This window comes from Argopecten irradians, chromosome 6 (assembly GCF_041381155.1).
Source record: "Argopecten irradians isolate NY chromosome 6, Ai_NY, whole genome shotgun sequence".
NCBI lineage: Eukaryota > Metazoa > Mollusca > Bivalvia > Pectinida > Pectinidae > Argopecten > Argopecten irradians.
Window position 1 is genome coordinate 29,944,610 of NC_091139.1, and position 24,479 is coordinate 29,969,088.

Sequence of the window (24,479 nt, forward strand, 5' to 3'; positions counted from 1 at the left end):
GTTTGGAAGTTTCCAATTCTTTAACCCCTTTTTGGCTCCTCTACTGTTACAATAAACTTCAATAAATAGTCACATCCTGGTGACCATTACACTGGATAAGAGTCATTTCTTTACTGGGCAATTACTTAAGACATTTCTTGCATCACTCAAGTGTATCATATCATGTTTGGACGGCAACTTGGAACATAATGTTTTATTTTTATACACTTTGGAAATGATCATCAGGTACACTGACTACTTCTTAGATTCTGAAAGTGTCATTTGATTGGTCAATCCAAACTTAGATCTCCATATTGGATGTTCTCAGATCCTCTTAGAATAAAATCTCTTCATCAAATTGCAATACACCAGACGTAGGATAATCAGTACGGTATGCAATCTCTATATGATCCTGATGATTTTTTTTTTTAAGTCGATATTCAGACGTTCTTAAAAGTAGAGTATCCAGCTACTAACCATTATCCCATATTAGGTGCATGTATTTTTGAGACTTAATAGAATTTGACAGGCAATTATTTTGTGCTTTAAAACTTCTTGTGGGATTCAAATAAACTCATTCATCCCTGAGGACCCATTGAGGCTCTTCTAAATCAAAGACTAGACCAGTCCATTTTAAATATCAGGGGTGAATGAGTTCAATTAGTACTAATTGGTACCTCATACAACATTCTCAAATTAAAGCTAAATATTATGATACAGTGTAATGTCATTCATTTGTATTTCAATCAAAAAATATGACTAGAGTATGTTTGATTTGCAACTGGAATTTATTATGATTATCAAAACATTCTACTGTACTTTAATTACACATCATTTGTTAATTAGGATCATCTATAAAACTGTTGATCTAATAATATAGTATTGACATACAATTGCTTATTCCATATGACATAAAAAAACCAATTAAAAGGTACTTACTAATAAACATGTTACATACAATGAATCAACATGTACACGAGATACCAAACAAATATATCACAGTTTGTTTCATTTACAGATTTTTACCTAACATAAATTCACATTCATAGATATCATTGCTAAAAAATTGCTTAGAACTGATTGCCGTAATAACTAATAAAAAACATCATGATCAATTGTTCAGGAAAAACATCTACATGAACTATTTGTAGACCAAACCATTATCAAGCTACCCCCCTCCCTTTGAACTCCTAAACCAATTGCTACTCTTGTTTCTCCAATGTAAAGTACCATATATTTATTAAGCTTGTTTTTTATAAGATTGTCATCCATTGGAATTAAAGTCTCCAAAATCTACTTTTTAAAGTAAATTAATCTTAATGTCTAATGGAATGCACTAATTAATTGGTGCCAATATGATATCATTTGACATCACCGATTTCCTGTAGCACATATGCATTTATAAATGAAAATATTTCCTACTCTAATAAATGTCCATCAAAAAATATCTTGATCATGCACTACAAAATGCATGAGCTACATTTTTATGAATCACACAGCGTGTTGTGTAATTTTGCTTTATTATGTGCAGTTTATTTACAGAAACTATCTTTGTACTGGGTTAAGGTGGTTTAAGAAAGCCAAAGTGACAGGAGAAAAACCACAGACCTACAGTCAGTACCTGCTCAATACCCTAAGTGGGCTTTGATCTGTGGTAGAGGGCGGGTGGGAACACTCGGCCATAGCAGTACCTTATATATTGCTATCATATTCAAATATGCTGATTTTCATATCATAACACGATACTGGTCCAATAATATCAAGATGCAATTAGAAACAAGTTTAGCAGAATATTCCTGGCTGCTGATATCAACAGCAAAAAAATAAATTGAAAGTTTGTATAAATATATATAAAGTTCCAGAATGCCAACTTATTTGGCTGAAGTATAATCTAATTTACCAAATTACAAAGGAGAAAAGGCGTTTATGTTACACAAGATCAGAAGGTACATCAGTCAAGTTAAGCAAATTGTCTCTGCTGTACGATGCTCCAGACGGCATACTCAGCTAAACAAAATCACATTTCTCCAAATAACATTCAATTACAGTCCAAGAAGCATTTCTATCCAATATTAAGAAAGCGAAATCATTGTCAAAGTTAATCCACAATTATCCTACGAGCAGATAACTGCCTACATTTACAAATGCCGCACAAAAATTATGCAGCAACTCAGGGTTTCAGCCTACAGGTGAATGGTTGGGCGGACATTGCTTGGGCAGACATGGTTGGTTGGACGAACATGGATGGTTGGTTGAACGGATGTGGTTGGAAGGCATAGTGACTGTTGACCATTATGAAGCCATGCATCCTACGGAGGAAATAGGAAAATACCTTAGTATGTAGCCTCAATAAGTTATCAGTAATTACTGTATGTCATGTATTTATCATTATTGAACAATATAGAAATTTATGATCTACACAAAATGTATCAATTATTAAGACTTTATAATTAACAATTTTTTTACAGAGATAAATACCTGAGAAAAGACTTTAAACTATAAATAGATTTTACTGGTTTAGCTCTAATTTAATCAATGTCTATCATTTTTAAGATTTATCCACTAAAATATTTCATCACTGGATCATTTTATTTTTTTGTAAATGGATTAAGTTGTTTTTTTAATTGAAAATAATAGATTAACTTTTTATTGGGGAAGAAAACATTGTCTACAATACAGAGTCTAAGCTATACAGGATAAACATTGTTATTTACAATCTACAAGTGTATCTACAGTCTATGGAAGCTTGAGAACAAAAGCAAATATGTGAAAGCAATATAGGGTGGCATATGTAAGAAGAGAATATTGTTTATTAACTTTAATTTAACTACTGATTTTATCATCTTAGCTAATACACAGAAGATAGTAGGACTATTGTATACTGAATTTGAATGTAATAATACATTACTCATACATAAGTTGGCGTAAGAAGACACAGTTGTTGTCCGGTCTTACATCAGGTTCTTACTAGATATAATGACAAGTCAGAGCTCCTTATCACTGGCGTCAACAATACAGGTATAGTTTCACATCTCTGCATCTTTAGCTGCCCATGGAAGTGCAATGAAAAATCTGAGGTGGCTACGGACACATTTTGAATGTACATCTTCATATCTTTTGGGAAAACCAACAGGTCATTTGTAGCAATGAATTATTTACTCTAGTTGTTTAAATCAAAATCTAAATTCACTTCATTAAGTAACTATAGTGAGAAACTTTGACTTTGAGTTAAATGTTTTAAAAAATTGAGGCCAGCTCTCAGTGCAAGACAGGTAAAAGCTTCACATACCGGAAGGTCTTATTTAAAATATGTATAGGTATATACCATTATAAATGGATGCTGTCTTTGTTCAAAGCAATCTTAGTTCTGGCAAAATGGACAGATTTGCAAGGAAATTGTTCTAAATATTTTTGTTTGTTTACATCAACAATATATAAGTTTTGATACTACAGATTTGACAAAGGTAGCACTTTAGCTGGACTACCATTAGGTAAGTTCCAAATGGTCTGTTATTTTACTTCAATACAAGGACGAATACACCACATATTCAATGGATTATTAAAGGGCCACTTCCTTTCCAAAACAGCTTTAAATTTTTAAAATGGGAAAGTAAAACAAAAGTTAAGAACTTACCGTTAATACTACACTTACTCTCACCTTCTTAACAATTTTAATTGAACAAATTTAATGCTTATTTTCAGGTTGTTTTATGTTTCCCACCGTTGTCCTAATTACCTTACGTTGTTTATCACTGCGTCAGACGACAAAACAGCGACATGAATCTTCACTGTTAACATAGTTTACTCGGGGAATCACAATTAATCTGCATTTTCGTACAGATTATTATTGTTTCTGAGAAAATTATAACTTTTGCTTCGCAAAGGTAGTGGCCTTTAAGCTGTCTGTTGCTAAACAGTCTGTCTGTCATGCTCTAGTTTGGCATTAAAATACAGGAAGGGGCAATAGTAGATTCTGCCCTAGGATCTCTCATACACTTAAGGGTAGACATAACAAATGTCTTTTGATAAAAAACGCTGTTTAACTACACTCATGAATCTCAAAATCTATTGGTGCAGAAAAAACGGTGATGCATCATACAACTAAAAGCTTAATTAATCATGTGTACACAAAAGAATTTGATGTTTCTACAAAGCTGCAGTATGTGACAAGAAGCATTAATATACCGGTAGGTGCCATCGTATGGATAAACTTCCCTAAGTGTTGTGCCTCATAGTTAATGTAATCAAGCTTTCTAACACACTGGAAGTTCATATAAAGACACCCTAACTGTCGGCCAGAGTCTGGCCTCAGAAACTGACCACTGGTCACTTGGAAGGGGACTGCAGTTCGGGATCAATGTAGACTTTATTGCTTTGAGTGGCTACCCATGTATGGAAAGCTGTAGGTAAGCGTTCTTTGTCAAACCGATTGGCATCACTGAAATATTACAATGGAAAGCTAACCACACTGTGAATATATACATTGGACATGTTTGTCCATGTTAGTAGGTTTTACGGGGATAACTCAGGGTTTCAAATGCATCCTTCTTGTATAAAGCATCAAGAAACTATCCATGGGCCTAGATTAGGTAAAAGCTTATCGTCTGTTTTACCAACCAGGACAAGAGAATTGTTTATGGATGCCATGCAAAACTCAATAGACATAGAAAAAGTTTAGAGAGATTTTGAAAGAAATGTAGTATAAACCAAACATGGAGATATTAAGAAAAATTGAAAGATGACCATTTTGAAACCCCTTATAACTGTTAGTGTAATAATATGCAAATGTTTTCCTCCGCGTGATTTGTGCTACCAGATATTATTACCTTACACCTGACACACACAGTAAAACACACGGCCCCTTAATCGGGGTCATCAATGTTGTTAAAGGGGTCTGGCCGTGCAGTGGGAGGTGGTCGTGACGTCTTTGAATGCTGGGTAGACACCCAGGTATGGTGTGCAGTGGGCAGATAACGATTGGGGCTGGAAAATATGGTAACATCACATCCCATAAATCAACAGTCACATCATCTAAATGCGTAATAATAGTGATATACCAAATAAGGGTAACATCACATCCCATAAATCAACAGTCACTCATCTTAACCCAGCATAACCAATGGGGACATAGTAAAATTAGCGTAAAATCTTATTCCTTAAATCTGCAGCAACTTCTCGAAACAGTTAACATGTAAGCACTAATTATCTCCCTTTCCTGTATATGTGAATTACATTACTATATACATTAGGCTTATTACTTCCCTTGTGATCCATATTTAGATGATATGGACATTCAAATAGCTACGTGCTAATTACCTCCCCTTCCAGTGGATTTTAGATGTTACAGTCACCCTTATGACAGCATACTTTGATTATCTCCCCTTCCTCAAGAAAAGAAATGTCGATAATATATTCATGTAAAGACAGTATATACTGCAATTACCTCCCCATCCTGTAAATTATGAATGATACAGCCATCCAAAGACATCCTACCAGTACTCTAATTAATGAAATCCAATGCAATGATGACACATTTCTTATATAATTAATGGATGACACAGGCAACCAAAGATAACACCTTCCTTTTATAATTTTACAAATGATTGCGATAATAAAGTCATCCAGAAACATCATGCTTTATATTTTCCAGTAAAACGTATGATATTTCCCTACGCATGCACATTCTGAAATACTTGACGATTTTGTGTAATTCTAAAAGCCAGTATCAGAGGCACAACACCAAGGTTATATATCTGTATTCTTGATTTTGTTTTATTAAAAATCTCCAACATTAAATAAGGTATTTATTCTGATACCAACTAGAAGAATTAAGAACTGAAATTATTCTTTCCACAGTACAGTCTTTGAGCATTGTGCATTGAATGCATTTGATCTTTTCTTGATCCTTTCAACAAATTAATCTGTTTTGTTTTAGCATTTGCAATCGTTTTTCTTTCCTTTTATTTTAGAGTTGAAACACTGAATTATGAAATTCTGGGGTGGATGAGTGCAAAATGCATGCATAACAATCGATAACTGGCAATTTTGTTCATAAACAGATAAACATGCATTTGTTAAATATAGAAAAGTTCCGATTTGACCTTGATGATTTAAAGGTCAACACGAGCACAATGCAGACTAGCTTGTTCTAATAAGGTGACAGAAAGCATTGCTGGATTTACCCCAATAGGTATATATACCTAGGATGGATAGCCCAACCATGGCTGTCCATTCCTTAGCATAGGAACGGCCGTATACAGACTGAAAAACAATCAAATAATTATAGGTGTAATAGATGGTTAGGAGGAAGTTGGAAATAAAGGGAGGATAACTCATGTACAAGAAATTATCACATTAATGGCATGCCTCTCCTGTGTCTTTTGAAAACAAGAATATGAAGTCTCCCTCATAACAGCTGATGATCGAGCTCAAAGACAAGGCACAAATATGTCATCTTGAGTGACTTGAGGAAAATGTCAAGCTGACGGAGCAGTGGAGACAGTAAATAACAATCTTAGTTTCCTCAAAATCTGTAACTACTTCATCGCCCTACATTTGCCTAGCAATTTTGAAGCTATAGTAATAGCCCTACAAATCAGTAAAATGTTATAATAATTCATTTTCATTTTTTTTGTTGTTGTTGTTGTTCTAGAAAAACAAATGAAAGGTTCAAAGTGTGTTCATTCATGGAAATTCAGACGAAACAGTTATTTTTTATGAGACATTATTGTATTATTCAAAATGGGGGAGAAAATGTGGCTTATAAATTACCGATTAGCTCATGAACACTTAAACTACATATACTAAAGCAACATCTTAATAATTTAAGCTAATGAATAGAAGAAATAGGACAAATGTTTTTTAGTTAAAAACAAAATTGTATTATGCTTTCTATAATGAGTCACTTTCAATGAAGATTAATTTGTTACACTTCACTTAAAACATTATTTGGTAGCACAAGTTCTCTTGGTCCACATTTGCAAAACACAGATAAAAAGTGAAGGTGTCTACTTTGAGGTGAATACATTTCTATGGGGATTAGCAGTTAAGTGAGCCTCATTAAAAACCTCGCCCTGTCAACCAACCTTCCACGATACCACGGGCGGCCATTTTGATTTGGCCATCACTAATAGCAACTAAACTGTGAGTTGAGTGAACGAGGAGTAGCGATGACCATTATTGGACCAGGGTTATCGTTTCCACTCCAAAACACACTGAACAGAGAAACATATAGGAACAGTAGTTAATCTGTGTTACCATAGCAACAGTCATATTTCTGTTACCATAGCAAAACATATCACATTTCTTATTCCTCCATTTCCCACTTGGCAACTTACGATCATGGCTACGTACTTTATAGAGCATATGACTTCTTCAGATTAACTTATACACTTACAACATTTGACTTACATAATCTAGCTTAGGAAACATTGCCAAACATTATAATGCTTTGTACATGGCATTTCCTTGAAATTCCATATAAATTATAAAGCAGACATTATCAGGTGTACATTTCCTAATCTTCTTTTGTTTATTGAAATTTAGATTTTGATACAGAGAGCATTTTTGATGTTTAAGACGTTAATGTTGTAAAAGTGTGCTTTTGTGTATAGTTGAATAATAAAGACCATAATACTTTTTATCTCTAGCTGACAATTAAATTCAAAACTTATTAAAAAACTTGGTATGTTGCTGTTTTTATCCCATTTCTATAAATTGTATGTAGATAGATATTTACTCATCAGACTGAGAATTAGATGTAATTAATGGATATATATTTACCTAATGTTGATTTTTTTTAAACACGTTTTATTGTCCTTCAGTATCAGTTGAAAATCTGACCTTACAAAGAAATGAAATGCTTTGGTAAAATGTGTCAAGAAGTTGAACCAGAGCATTTTACATGCTACTTCTTAACAGGGGGAGACAACTCATGGTACTTACTATTGGTCATAGGGCTGCATGGGCTCCACATCTACATAGGGGCGCTGCATCATCCAGGGCATGTCGGCATTGTTCTGTTAAGGAATCATATACCATGTGTCTTAGTATCAGCTTCAAAAATTGGCAAAATTGATGGTCACAAAGATTGTCATAAAACTTCTATCATGTAAGGTCTGAGTTCAAGACAAGTTTGGCTAGGTTTTCATGTCATATGAGTCTCATTAAGTCAGCAAGGTTAAAATGTTACAAAGATATAAAATAAGAACCTTTTGATCAATTTTTGGCAATTTTTTTGTTTGTTTAGAAGTAGTAGAACTAGAAATCGGGACAGGAACATTACATGGTGCAGTAAACTGATTTATTTTTATATTAATGCTAATAATAAAATGTCACAAACATCAGCTGGGATTATACAGCAAAACACATCAGATGGTTTATCACAAATTCTAAAGACTGGTTAGAAAAATTAAGCAGATACAAATTAAGTTAAATTTAGTAACAAGTCACAACTTTACCTAAAATTTAAGATAGTGGCTGGAGTTTAATTTTTCAATTGAACACAAAGTCAGTTGTGCCATCTTTTCATAATTCTGACTAGTTTGCTACGATATATGGGGAAATAATAAATGCATCCTAATTTTTATGTGAAAAATTTGTTATTGATTTGTGATTATTCTCAGTCAAAATAATGCTTCAAAGAGTATACAGTGTTACAATAGATACTACATTGTCTTACAATCAATTTTATTCTTCTTATTTCACCTCCAAACTTGTCTCTAATCATATGTCTTTTTACTAATCATGACAGCTCCTAGTTGGCGATTTTATAATATGATAGATTATGTGACTTATTGATTATAAAGACCTGTCATAAAAATGGTATACTGGTACAATACACTGCAGCAGGTTAAATCAATCACACATCACATTAGAAATTTTAATATAAACAAATTATGAAAAAAAAAATATGATATATTAATGAAGGTATAAGCAGTATAACAGTATATTGAAGACAACAAAACAAAAATACACATGTACATAATGAATGTATCATTTAAGTCACTCTAAAGCTCTTATTACATGTACATTAATCCAAAGCTGAAATCAAAATGAAACCAACCATATGAAGCAAAATATTAAATCAACTCAAAAAATTCACACTCAATGAAAAATAGTCAAGAGTTTACTTAAATTATGAAACACTGTTTAGATAACCACAGCCCACGATTAATACGTTCAACATCTTAGAGACGTATACCTGGAGTTCTTCGAGACTATACCGTACTCTGTCCCCGACAAACATCCCTGGGACGGTCCTGTTTGTGACTGGGGATTTGGGGGCCACACTTGGCTCATGCCAGCCCCCCTGAGGAGCAATGATGTAACATATCAGATACAGTTAAGAAAACACATCAAGATTGGCAGAAATCCATTTCAATCTTCTCAAGGCAAGTGTTCGTACGAAAGACTCCCCTAATACATGTAAATAGTGTGTAGTAATGGTGAGAACATGTGTGTTTTGACAGACTGTGGTATATTTCTGTTTGTCTCTTAGAGAGAAACTCCTTCCTACATATAAATTTAGCTTTGCATAACACAGTAATTTTGTCTATAGTGGAATGTGACTACACCAACTGCCCTATCATAGTACAGTGAATTTGCAATAATTTTGACACTGATAGTCCAGTAAAACTCACAATATGGATGGAAATATCAGCGAACAGATTTTGCCATTGTCTAAAAGAGCAGAATCCGACTGCAGTCCTGAAAATTCATGATCTGGACGGTTTAGTTCGAGGAACTTTAAGTGTTTTTTGTGATAGTAGAAACTCCTTCCTACTATATCCTGAACAAGACAAGTTGCCAATCTTGTCCAGAGTGGAATACCCTGACACAAGACTTAGTTTTTTAATTTGAGAAATTTTGTATACCTACCGGTGCTAGAGAAGGGACTCTCAATTTTCTATTCCATTCTGTAGTTTCTCTAGTTTAGGATCAACCAATTTATATACTTGTCCATAGAGTATTTTACTCAAACAATAGACTGACGTAGTTTCTATACATACCGGTGCTGGAGGAGGGACTCTGGATTTTAACATATTCTGTTGTTTAAGCAGTTCTATTTCATTTTGTAGTTGTAACATCTTCCTGAGTTGTTCTTCCTGAAGACGACGTAACTGGGACTCAAGTTCATCTGTAAAAACACAAGGTCAAAGCCAAGGTCAAAGTTTAAGTTTCACACACTACAGCTTATGGTCAAGCAATGTATATACATGTTTATAATATCACAAAATTGAAGATTAAACAAACTTAACAGTGTATGGTGCGATAAAATATTCATAAACTATATCATAAGTGAATTTATGGTCAATCGTATCAAATATCTCAAAGTGTTCTTTTGCCAAACAATCCAATTTATAGCATTTAGGTGAATGTTTTAGCAATAATAACATTTGAATCTGAATAAACTAGAATAATCAGCCAACAAGGGGAGATAATCCTAAGTACAAGCTACTATTACCAGAGCTGTATCTCATGGAGTATCGATTTCATATTATCAGTTAGGATTATTAGATTCAGCTGACATGTTGATTGAAGTGAAGCACAAACTGAATGAACATATCATCTTTGAAAAATAGATGAAAAGAAATTATGGCAGCTAAAGATTAAAAACATTAAAAGAATGTTACTTAAATGGTTGTTTTTACCAAATACATGTACTTCCTTACTTATATGAAGAATACATTTCAAAATATACAAGTATATCAATACAAGTACGGGGTATAAAAAACTTATTATATGCAATAAATATCACAATTTAACTGAAATTGAGACTTCATAAATCATATGATTACACTCTTCATAATCTTAAAAGCTGTTGAAATGTGATCAGCGTTATACATGTTTGAAAATCTTCTTTCATTTCTTTTCACTCTTCAAACTCTTTATGTGAATTGAAAGTAATATGGTGCTTTGACTGAGAACTTTCGGATAATAAACACCTTTTCAATTCACTGAAATCTATACCCCGCAAGGATACAGTGTATGTTTTTCCATTTGACATAAAGCATTGAAATTTACATTTACCTTCAAATTTCGATATTGACTATTGAATCCTGAAAATACCCTACCTCCCTTTCATGAAATGTGAGAACATCAAATGCCATAAAATTGATATCTGACGCTATTGAATGTTTTCAGTCAGAACTTTTAACTCATGAAAATGCGTACCTCAATACACAAGAATTATATATGAAATTGATGTCAATCTCAATATCCTACAAATATGGATTTGTATTTTACGATAATTTCTCCTGCTTTTGCTTTCAAAAAAATATAACGTAATCATTTGCTTTAAATTTGGCTTAATTCATCTGTAACACAGTTAAGAAAATTACAGTACATGTATACATCTACTAGATTTATAGTATAATAATATTTATTTGAAATATATCAAACATTATGAAATTCATCAAAAATAATCAAATATGCCATTTCTACCATTTTATCAAGATGCTTGCACTAAGTTTGGTTTTTTGCTACTACCATACCCTCATTGATAGGTTTTTATTACTTTCTATGAGAAGTACTGAGAACAGTTGTTTAAAGGCCCACTACCTTTCCGAAACGGCTTTTAATTTTTAAAATGGGAATGTAAAACGAGATTGATAATTGCGTAGAGTCTCAAAAGTTATTAACTTACCGTTAATACAACACTCATCATTATCTCCTGAACAAAATCATTAAAATAAATAAAATGTTAATTTTCATAACGCGGGTCGTCTTATGTTTCCCGCCGACGTCCTAATTGCCGCGCGGTAGTTGAATACTACTGCGCCAGACGGCAAAACAGCGAAATGAATCTCCACAGTTTTCATATATTACGCAGGAAATCTTGCATTTGTTTGGTGTTGTAACCTCATCTTAGGCCATCGATATGTATTTTCTTATGTTATTAATGTCTTTAAGAAACCTATAAAATTTGCTCCGGAAAGGGTACTGAGAACAGTTGTTTAAAATTTCAAGCTTGTAAAATTATCTTTATCAGAAATTGTTTTATAACAATTTATAAATTGTTACTAAAATGCAATAACCTAGCAGGTAAAACTTTGACCAACTTGGCTCAGATCAGAGCTGATCGAGTGCAGAGTACCTTATCGACCTTTACGACCTTTTCTCCACAGAGAGGGTCTTTCATTTAGAAAAAGACTTTCTTTTGCAACAAATGTTGTACACTACAAAGGATGTCGACTTCCTTGTACTTTTCACTTGGTATATCAAATCACACCTTACAGTACTTAAATCAAAATTCAAGATTTCTAAATCGTTCCTAAACTTAGTAAAGACTAATAATATTTATAACCATCAATTAAAAGCCCTCACTCTGTGTCATTGAAAAGCTTTACATTCATATACATGTAGTCAGTCATGTTCTCACATCATGAATTGAAGGTAAGAAAAGCATCGAACACATCAAAGACATTTAATAAATAGCATACAAATGATTTTCCTTTGTCAAACAGTGTTTCTACATAGTCATACAATCCTTACAAAGTCTATGGGAATTCTCAAATAGAATTTGTTCAATTTTGGCCTTTTTGTTCACCATGAATGTTCAGTATTTTCAATATTGGGATAAGTAAATAGCCGACAAAAGTTTATTGGGTAGATCTCGTCTGTAAGATTTGAATGGCTTCTATCCTATCCATCTAACGTGGGGTTTTTTTGTGAGTAGTTGGTTCCACACATTTAAAACTTTTATGACTTTTAATTATACTAATTTATAATTGTCATGCTGAGTATCTAAAAATGGATCGGTGCTTGATTGTATTTATCAGAAATATGTAAATCAACAAAACATCCTTCAAAATTAAATCTACCAGGATATATATATCAGTGTAATTGAAAATGATGTGAAGAGTTCAGAGCTTTAGATAAATTAATTATCAAAGTCAGTCAACATGGCAACAGTCTTCATATGGTTGTCTTAATATATTTATAACTAATTTACCCCTTTAATTTCATAATAAACTAACCCAGTCATAGAAATAGAAGAGTTCAAATGTGTTTATAGGTGTGTTGACTTTAACCGGACGTACATGCTAATATTAGCATTTTGCATGTATTGATACATGTGTATTTACATTTTTGTTTTCATAATTTTGAATAACAACAAGGGACCAAAATTATGTGATAAAAATTATCTTTATTGAAAATGTTAACAATATACATTATACAACAAGGCAGCTAAGAACCTACAAATTCAAAGATGTTGTATCAATAATGAATTCTCACAAAATCAAATAAAGGTACAGTGGAACTTGGTTGATACAAACTCGGATAATTCGACAACCCGGCTAATACGAAGTACTTTGACGGTCCTGACCGAATTCACTCTTTATATTTGTTTAAAGAACTTGGATAATTTGAATTTGAAAAACTCTAAGAACTCGGATAATACGAAGTAAATTTTTGGTCCGAATGACAAAATTATACATAAAATGTTCTTTTAACTCGAAATTAGATTTTGTGGACAACGAGATCGCCGAATTCTTTTTCATAAATCTGCCGTAGAATGGCATTTCAAAATATATATCTAGGTTTTCTTGTTATAATTTTGCAACTACCATCGGCAAATTTGACATCTCTCTTGTTCACATCGTTTTACGACATGGAACTAGTCTATATATACCAAGTAAAGAGATAGTCAGTAGACATGAGAACTCGCTTAATTCGAACACTCGGTTAATTCAAAGTTTTATCTCCTACCATTCCAGTTTGTATTAACCGAGTTCCACTGTACTACATTTACCAATCTTATATGAATGTAACAAATGAATAAAAATAAAAAACAACTGAAAAAATTTGAGATCAGTGCCATGAAAATATCTAAATATAAATATATATTGATGAGCACTCATGCTATGGCATTGAAACAAATGTTATATTTTAAATAACAGTGACCTTGAACTTCGACCTTTAGACATGATCGAATTCCAATGTCAAGCAAATTAACTGGTAATTTCATTAAAGATGCTCCAACGCCGACAGAGCATAAATGATATTCATCAGTTGAACAATAATTGGTGTTTGATCATGTATATATATGTCTAATTAACACAAAAAATAATATAAAATAATTTATTTCGCCTTTGGTGCATGCTTAATCAGTACTTTCTTCCATATAGGATATAGTGCAACAGAATTTTTTCGGGATGCAATTAATTATTTTTCATATTTTTAACTTGAAGTAGAATTAGAAGCTCAAACTTTTCAATGGTGGTAATGGTGTAAAGTAAGTAACTTTTGTAACTGAAGAAAAATACTTAATCGTCTGCTCCTGTTTTTGATAGTGAAAAAAATACTATTTGTCAGCGGTGGAGCATCTTTAAAGAAGCCCTGCATGATAATGAAGTCTGATCAAGCAAAGAAAACTTAATCTAGGTTCCATTTTAGTAAATGACCTTTACCTTTGACCTCCTCATTTTTCCAATTGTTTATATTCTTTAAATATTTTTATGTATCTTTCCACATCACATTCCAAAAGGACAAATATTAATGCAACAAATATGGATGTAATATATAGCACCATTGATTATAAGTAGATTGAAATTTGCTATAATACATTAACATAATTGTACTATGTTCCACGAATCGTGAAAATATCATCCTCACAAATCAATCTAACCATACTTTTCATGTGATGAATAAAGTACCAAGATGAATTAGTAAATACACCGCAGTCACAATAGACCACAGAATAACTTTCTCAGCATTTACACATGATTATAAATACTATGTCGTGATTAAACTTTACAGTTATAGTGGACTAAGTATCAGGAGGAAGGTTTACATTAACTTCTATATACAAGAATTATAATGTAAATGTAAGTTTGTGAATTACATTCACAAACTTATATGTCAATGTATCCAAATGAATGACCTTGACCTTGAAACTTTTGGATTAATAATGTGCTGCATAGCTCCAGTTTTCTAGAAACAAACTTAAGTCCAAAATTTTCATATAAGTACATAAGTAGAAAAACTTAAGTCTTAAGTCTACACTTTTGTTTTAAGAAATCGGGGCCTGATCATGAATAAACTGGCACCTATTTTCCTACTGCTTTTATTTCTTAAAGAATTCCAAGTAAAGATCTGCACTGATTTTGTACAAATATGAAATTATGAGAGGATGTCAAAATCATTCCTTTTTAGAATATATCTCACATCACATTGATACCAATGTCTGACATCCCTGACCTTGAAAGAAGATCAAATTCAAACAATCATGAACTCTTGAATTAAATATTTACCTACCTACAAATTCTACAAAATGTATTTATCTGGTGGACATTTACTATAAGTATTATCCAGAAGGGGACAAACTTACTTTAATAATACTTGACACTACAATGTAAACCTGGATAGTGCAATGCGTTTTTCCCGCAATGTGATCTAAATATTTCGAGTTCAATGATTTTCTATACATGTCATAAACCAGCTGTCACTTTGTACATTTTGTATATAAGCCAATGTCTAGGTCAAGGTCAACTGTTTAATCAACTCAACTTTAGATGATGTCATAGACATTGACTTATAAGAAGCTATTACGCACAATAGTGACATATGCAAAAATATTACAAGGGCAAAGTCACAGGATAAAAGGCTGGTTATGTAATAAAATAAGCAAATAAGTGTGAAGGTGACGTACTAAACCCACTATGACCTTGTTACATGTAGAGTAAGGACTATAGCCTCACAGCATTGTCTCAGTATGAAAAATCACTCTTACTTTCAGTTCAGGTACTTTGTCATCCCTCTACAATACTATGAGAAAATATGGTCCCTTCACCAACGCCCTGACAACTAAATGGTTTTTATACTATTGAATAATAATGTACCATTATACTATGGTCTCTATACAATGACATGGCCTACAAATTACACAAGTGTCAGTGATAATCAACACTGATGGACAAAAACATTGTTGATCCAATGTATGTATCTCCAAATTCTACGTTATCAGAAAACATACTTAAAGACAAATTTCCATTTACCAATGTCACAGTTGATACAACACTGAACAGTCCATCAGAACTATCACAGTCTATAAAAGGCAAATACTGGCTGAAGGTACAATTTGTAGATTTCCAACAATTCAAAACACTCATAGATATTCCAAAGTCTTACGATCCCAGAAGTAAAAATCCATCTGCTACGAAGGACAGATATTCCAGGAATCCATAGTTTGATCATGAAGTCCCTTGTCCCTATCATACCCTATAGTCATCTACCACAATATTACACCCTGGAAGGCTGTCCTAAGCCAACTCCTTTGCCCGAGTAACTATTCCTGAACACTATTGGTCTTCCCAGCTGTCGGTAGCCGTCTAGGATCTCACTTTTTGGAGATGTTGGAATCGGACCATTATAATAAGGGTTCCTAGGAAGAAAGTCCGTGCGACTTTTACCAGCGTCTACGTATCCACTCTGGTGGCTATACTGACGTCTTGTTCCCCAGTTGGGCTGGTGGTAATTATCTGCAAGGTTGGAGAACTGACGACGTGGATTAAATTTTCCGTGCGGATCTGTTTTCTCCTGTTTGTTCTCTTTTTCATCATCAGAATCCATAAACGGCATTGCTCTGTATTCGTCCTCTTTCTTTTTTTCATTTCTTAAATAGTCTGCAAATGAGTGATGGGGTTCTTCCGCCTCTTCTGTAATTTCCCTCAGATCAAGACGTGGCACCGCTGGCTTGTCAGACTTCAAATCTTTATTTTTAGATTGCTTTAACTCTAAGTCAGCTAATTCTAGATCCAATCGAACCAGTTCTTTCTGATATTGTGACATACCCATGCTTTTGTAAGATTCACTAGCAGCTTGACCTTGATAAGTTCCATGACCTTGAACTGACCCCTGACCTTGAATTGAACCCTGGTCATGATGAAGTTTTTGGGGATAAGGCATGCCATTACTATTTATCTGGTTTATCAAAGATGCAGGTTGATCAGATTTACTTGTTTTACTTTTAGTTTTAGCCAAACTGTACACAGAAGATTTCCTTGACTGTGGCCTGCCTGGAACTTTCTCGGAACCCTTTGAGAGCTGCTGTACAAGATGACTGTACTGTGCCTCAAAACGATCGAGCCTGTCATTAGGATCCATCAGGGGCTGGGCCTGTAATGAGGGGTTAAATGTCACTCTAGGGTTAGCGTCTTTGGTGTATTGCCTACCTTCTCGGTCCGACTTCTTCCTGTTCATGAAGTTCTGTTCCTGAAGCAGCATCAGTTCCTTGTGTAGTCTCTCGTTCTCCAGTTCCAACATCTGTAGCTGGCCATGGTGGTCTTTTTTATCTGTAAAATATCAAATACATGTCATTTATCTGTGAAACATCAAATATATGTCATTTATCTGTGAAACATCAAATACATGTCATTTATCTGTGAAACATCAAATATATGTCATTTATCTGTGAAACATCAAATACATTTCATTCACCTGTTAAACAATATCTACATTTCCTTACCCATAAAACAACAAATACATTTCATTTATCACAGATTCATATTATTTGCAAATGTATTGTGATCTGTGTCTAATAATATTTCATTTCATCTCAAAAATATTGTTATTAAATCATAATATTCAATTTGGATTCAGCAGCAGGCAAAGCTTAAATAGGCCCTCTCAACAATAACATAATGTTTTGACAGTATTATCTGGAGGAAATATTTCAAGGGAGCACTGTCATATGCTATTTTAATCTTTTTTACACATGAAATACATGGTGAAAAAACAACAGTGACAAATACTTATGTCCCTTGACTGTACATGGAAATACAATACCTTTTTTCACCGGAGCCTGCTTCATGCCGTCCTCAATACTCTGAGCTTCGGCCTGCATCTGTGCCATCTGTGCCAGTACGTCGGGGTCATTACCACCGTTCTGGAGGTACGCCTGCCTCATGGCACTATAAATCAACAGATGTATTTATAAATACTAGGGAAAAGGAGGACTTTTTCACAATCCCAAATGGCCTTTTATAGCACAATTTGATGTGGGTATGAAGACCACTTTTTCATTGTCCCCTGGGTGGTCTTTATAGATAAGTTTGAGTGCATATTACATATGAATTATAGATTATTTTTTTAATAAAACAAATCTCATATATAGCCATAACAGTATATTACTGTAATTAGTATGTAATGTTCATTGTATAGAAACATGCTGTTTTCATGGTTGCAGGAATCACTGATATATATTATTACATCAAAATCACCTGTATACATAAATCATTGTACATATTCCGACCATAAAATATTTTACCCACAAAAAAAAATGAAAACTCAAAATCATAAAAAAAGACCCACAAACATATTGTTTATTATAAGGTACATTTAAAATGGTAAATGAACAAGTACTCCACAAACTTATAAACCTCTTTTTGTCCTTTTAAACCTCAAATGGACTAATATCTATGACAACTTTATATCAATGAAGAACAGATCTTGTGAGAAATAAATCCTCCGTACCTGATCTCGGCTACAAGAGAGTTGCCATAGTACACAGGGTACACGTAGGATTTACGGTCCGAGGGAGGTGGCGGCTGTGGCTGGGCAGATTTCTCCACCTCACTGAAACACAAGAAAACAAGTAGCTATAATTACTAATGGATTCTGTACAAATATAGACATCCCTCAATGCCAAGTCATAAGTTACAAGTCAAAATGTGTTCCTTCTATTAATAAATTACATATACTATTCAATCCTTATGTAATTACATAATACTATAAAATCTATATGTAAAAGAATGATTATAATGCTCCTTCCATGGATGAAATACGTACTATCATCAAAATATATGTAAATGAATGCTTTATTTCCTTTTGAAAAAAATCACACTTTTCACAAATGCTATGTAATGCTTCCTTGATTATATCTAATTTATTTATTACTAATTATCTTTAATCTATAACATTTATCTGTGAACAGAAGAAACAAAATCCATGCAAAATATAGTAAATATCTGAAATTTGGGAGAATACAAAATTTAATCATTGCAATGGATAATGAATTATAAACAAACTTTTGGGGAAAAAAAAAACAAACAAAAACAAAGCTGAATGTTATCAAAATGATTTGGTATTATGAAATATCAAAACACAACAATGTCAGAAGCATGCATGGAACAAATGTTGTAACAATTGTAACGTTGGGCAAACCTTTGTCGCCATGGGTACAGGCTTGCAGGGTAGGATAGGAGGCTAGAGTAGGGTTGGTCAGGGTGGGGATGGCTAGGAAAAGCTTGGTACGAGGGTAGATATGAAGTGAACTGGTTATTTCGATACAGAGGCTGACTAGCCTGCCATCTATTGGCTACTCTGTCCTTCATAGTTTCCATGTTTCTCCTCAAGTTTTTATATTTATCAACAAGACTCTGCCCTGCTAGCAAGGATTGGGAAGAACTTTTTGAACCACTATCAGAACTTGTATTTTCTTTCAAATTTTGCAAATCATTTTTTCTTTGTGATCTCAAACTGAGAATCTCCATTTCACTTGAAATTTCTTGTACTGGTGTCATCATTTCTGCAGAATGAGTAATAAGTTTCTCGGCAGTGCCTCGCGAGCCTGCAGTTATTCTCCGAACTTCTGGTGAGCTAGAATTCTGTGATTTTGAACCAGCCTTTTTCAGATCTTTACCCTTTCCTAACATGCCAGTTGATAAAAGTTCATTCTCTTGTCCACTCAGCATCAATTCCAAAGCCTTCTCAGATTCTGGATCATCCAGAAGCTTGTATTCTAAGGCTTCCAGAATGTTCATGGAGGCATCCATGTTTTCAATAAGATTTGATACCTTGCTATGTAGATATATAACAAAAATTTGATCTACTTATTATAGGAAACTAAATATATACTACATGTATACATCTATTTAATCATTTTATTTCAAATTTATTATTTATGTTATAAATAGATGTAAACTAACTTTCTTTTGTAGCAATTAATTTTTGCGACTTCCATTTCAAAATAAGTTCGCTAAGATTAACATTGGCAAATTTTTTAATTTAACCAAAAATTTGCTTTAAATGTACGCGTAGATATCAATGTGCAAAGTTAAACTTTCACAAATGTTCTTGGAATGCGAAAATTTGTGGACATCAATCAATTCATAAAAATTAATAAGTGACACAAACTACAGGACTGTATAGGGAAAATAGCACAAAACATTGAGGAATAGTTCATATAACTGGCACATAAGCGAGTACTATCTACACTATAGGGCATGTTACGTCAGATTGAAAGTCATAAATAAACTACTCACATGAAGTTAACACGCTGGCCATGGATGTCGTAGAGTTGTCTGCGTAGGTCATCCAGTGCAATCTTGTTGCGTTCCTCCTGAGCACGGAGTTCAGACAGCAGTTGTGATGTGTTATCTGACGGTTGTGGCTTACTTCCCTTACCCAACTCTTCTAAACGTCGTCGTATATCTGGCAAAAAGAGCGCAATTGTTTTACACAATTCAAGAATATGACTTAAATTAGACAAGTGATTATAGATTCTTATACACATAAATGTTTCAGTGAAGGTATAATATCATAGCCTATCATGCTATTTTTGGAATTAATTCTTACCTTAATCTCAGCAGACCTAACTTCTTGTTTTTTTCCAGATCCCTCTCTTTTACTTAATACAGGGGTTTCGAGATACCAAAATGACTCGGGCAAAGTAAAATTTACTAATGATTAGTTCGACCTTCCCATGATATTAGTGCCACAAAAAACATGACATCACAATTACCAGAAGGTGGGACTAATTGACTGTAAACTGATATAATTTTAGTACCTCTAAATTGACGTATTGGAGGTACTTTTACCTTACTCTCTATAAACTCAAGTCATTGATATTTAAGATCACTGTATTTTTATTTCAGAGGAAATATTTTCACCTTCATCCCACTATACTAACCTTCTCTCTGTTTTTCCAGGTCCCTATTTTTGATTTGGAGGTACTCCATCTGGCGGCCATGGTTTTCCGCGAGCTGGCGGAGCTGTGAGTCCTGGTTAGGGTTGTACCTCTGGTATTCCTATAACACACAATCAATACATATTCTTATACAAATGACTCCACTTATAACATATTGGTTTATTGAATATTCTGTTTAATTGCATAAATTATCTTGTCTCTATTTTTCTTTCCTTATCTTTTATCGTTTAATATCTACAGTAATTCCTAAATTTTTAATTGCAATTTTTTTTAAATCCTTGAAAGATACTACAATTTTTTTTTTTTTTTTCAGTTTTGAAGATTATTTTTACTGATCTACATATCAATGAAACATGTTTTCACTTTGAATCATCATTGGTAAACATGTATTATAATTTCAGATGGATGCATTTTTATTTATTTTTATTTTGTTTTGTTATTTTCCCAACAATTCAACAAAGATGTTCAATAACTGTACTGATTCTTATTTCAGCATCTTAACCGAAACATTAAGTGATAGATTTTTCCCAGTGATAACACTACTAATTTCACTGCTTTTCATTGGACTACTGAATACATATTGCTTTTTCTTTTCCCTATATTTTTGGGTTTCTACATCAACTTCGGTTTCTAGTCTGTCATCTTTTAAACAGAAAACTCCAAAAAAGACTTTAATAGCAATACAGTAATTCATATGCTTCTTTCATTAGACATTTATACGGAAGTATTTCATTTCAAGTTACAAACTTAAGCGATTTCAAATTCTTTTAAAATTTCAGTCATTGTTATAATACAATGAATATACAACAAAGCAAATATATACTGGTATATAATGGTATATATAATCATGATCTTAATAAAGAATATGGTTCTAAACAATACTTCACTTGCTTTGTTTGAATAAAACAAATCACAGCTAATGTAATGATCAGCTATAGACTACCTAAATCTATATCTAAAGCCAATGTGTATTACGTATACTACAATTTTATTTAATATGTAAGGCAAATTACTTTATTTTTTATTTCTGATGTTATGACATCATTTGTTTCTTAAATTTTCATTTGAAAAAGTGAGCAATGTGCAAAATTTGATAAGGTGACTGTATACAAGTGAAATTTTATCTTATACAGAAAAAAAATGAGATCAATATAAAAATGACATCTGTCTAAATCTCTTACTTATTAATGTATAGTAACAACTGTGTAAGTATACATGGTTTCTAGTCAACATGTCTTTATTATAATCTACTGGTTTAAACATGTGATCAATATTGTAGAGAAGGTAATATCTGATTACATGTAAAGGTATATCAACAGTCTTGGACATATCACAAACATGACCATGTTGACCCACACACACCTGTCAGACAAACACCCAACCCGATGATTTAGTAAATATATAAACTATACATTAGTAGGTCTTATTGAGCCATTTTTAATATTGACAAAAATCTCCATGCTAAATCAAACTATGACTCTGAGAATGACTGGTGGGGGTTAAAATCCACTGGGACAATGACGAAGGGTCTCGAGAATGTTTGTAACACACAGAGAACTTTGTCACTTTCACATACTGTGATCATGTTCTGCAGGTATGGTGATATGTTTACAGGTATAAATGTAATGAAAAGATTTTACTCTATAAAATTCTATTGAGTAACCTGTACACAAGCCAGGACAGGTAATATCTATAAGTATGTCACAGAATGCCCTGCTGTTATATGTACTTTTATATTGGCTATCATAGCTAAATTGTAAACAAGCCCATGCGAAAGGTTCACCATAAGATTTTGTAATAAAGCTAAATCTAATGTAATAATTTCCAGGTAAATAACACTGTTACCTTACTGGGAGTCTCCCCAATATCAATGACAGGGTCCTCTTTACCCTATACAGTAAACACATGTATTTTCATACACTTCTGTTTGGATTAATTCTGGTTCATCCTTTAATGATGTTATCGTGATGTTATTTTATATGTGTCAATTTCGTCACATTTCATTTCTAGAATATCGTAGTCAATTAAGCCAATATCCTGATACTAAAACATCAAAGCTACTCTTGTTGGCTCTCTGTAAGCTGTGATAATCCCTGTGTAAGACACACACACCCTATCAAAGGTATACAGATATATAAACATTTTCTTTGTACCAGATAAATAAATGTAATAAGAGCTACATATAACATGGCAGATATAGATATTGTATTTACCAGGTAACACTTCCAACTTACGTCAGATATTTCAACCCTACTGACCAAAGAATCTATAAAGTGATGCCACAAATTGTGCATTTGGCAGGTGTTGCACAAAAATTCAGTTCACAAAGTCTATAAGAAATATTTAATACTTGTGACATTGGATTAGGACAAGGTCAAGCATTTCAACAAAGCAGTCGGTAGCTCTTCATCTCAGCATGGTTCAGTGTTGTTGGCATGCAATTTAAAGCATTTGTTGCATATTTGACCTATTTAATTTTAACTTAGTGTCAAGGTCAATCAAATGGACAAAGCTAAGGCTGATAGCCCTTCACCATAGTATATTATCCAAAAGGCCTATGTGAAGTGTCTAGTTATGTACCTCTTTGCTACTAAAAAGATTTTTGCATTTATTCACTAATAAACAAATGGATATATGCCAGTAGTTTTATACCAGGTATACATGTATATGTTAGCAGTTTAGTAAAAATGCCAAAAAATGTTTTTTCTAAACTTGCACTCATTCAATATCCCCCGACAACTTAAACTTCAAAGTCACAGGTATTAATTAGTCTCGTTGGTAAGATTTTAGGATAAAGATGTTTGATTTTATACACAAAATTAGTTGTTATTTCAATTCAATTCACAATTTAAAAATCTAACTAAAATACTCAGAGGCATTTAGATAATACAGTATAGGATGGGATTTGGATAGGAAATATGGTTATACAGGTGGTAGGTATTTATGTTTATAACAAAATAAACAAAACATCAGGTAAAAAATACAACAAACAGAAAAAATATGTTACACCAATCAAAAGATCAAAACCTGTGTTACACAAATTACAAACACCAAGATGACAATACCTGAAAAAAAAAGATTTTCAAATGTACATTTCAGTTCTAACACATTTTAATTATTCAATTGTCTACCAAAAATTCAAAAAGGCTTTAATATGTGTACATTGTATGATATTTTGTAAATCGATGGATTGAAATTTAAAAATATGACAATAAAAATAATCAAGCCATGCTTAGAAGGTACATGCAATTTATGATATCACTGATTGTACAATAGCTATATAGGTAGGAGTATATCGAGGTGGAAATCCCCGCAGGAACGGGGGAAGGGTGGCTAAAATCGTGAAATCTTCAAATCATCCCAGCGACCTGATCATCTTCATATTTTCAATGATAATTTTCATGTCAATATCAACAGAAAAATATTATTTTATTCAATTAATTCAGAATTCACTGAAATGTCACCAATTTTGTACTTATCTGTTAATAAGTGACATTTGGACAAATAAGGACATGCATGAAAGCACAAAGCACACCCAGTGTGGACATTATTCTATTTTCACATCTTA

The 24,479-nt window shown here is 33.0% G+C and overlaps 1 protein-coding gene and 1 long non-coding RNA gene across 2 annotated transcripts in view; both read right to left on the reverse strand.

The window, feature by feature from the left end:
* Positions 1 to 24,479, reverse strand: part of LOC138326448 (uncharacterized) — a 63,024-nt gene that overhangs the window by 22,565 nt on the left and 15,980 nt on the right. The window contains exons 4-11 of the mRNA XM_069272555.1: positions 20,894 to 21,011; positions 20,247 to 20,415; positions 18,457 to 18,558; positions 17,770 to 17,894; positions 17,157 to 17,276; positions 9,990 to 10,117; positions 9,182 to 9,289; positions 7,924 to 7,997 (exon numbers count right to left, since the gene is read on the reverse strand). Coding sequence (XP_069128656.1) covers positions 7,924 to 7,997; positions 9,182 to 9,289; positions 9,990 to 10,117; positions 17,157 to 17,276; positions 17,770 to 17,894; positions 18,457 to 18,558; positions 20,247 to 20,415; positions 20,894 to 21,011 — 944 coding nt within the window. The remainder of the gene's footprint in view (positions 1 to 7,923; positions 7,998 to 9,181; positions 9,290 to 9,989; positions 10,118 to 17,156; positions 17,277 to 17,769; positions 17,895 to 18,456; positions 18,559 to 20,246; positions 20,416 to 20,893; positions 21,012 to 24,479) is intronic.
* On the reverse strand, positions 749 to 4,289 carry LOC138325584 (uncharacterized). Its single transcript, XR_011208802.1, has 2 exons — positions 2,948 to 4,289; positions 749 to 2,288 (listed from the first exon to the last, which is right to left on the reverse strand). It is a non-coding gene; the product is annotated as an uncharacterized lncRNA (long non-coding RNA).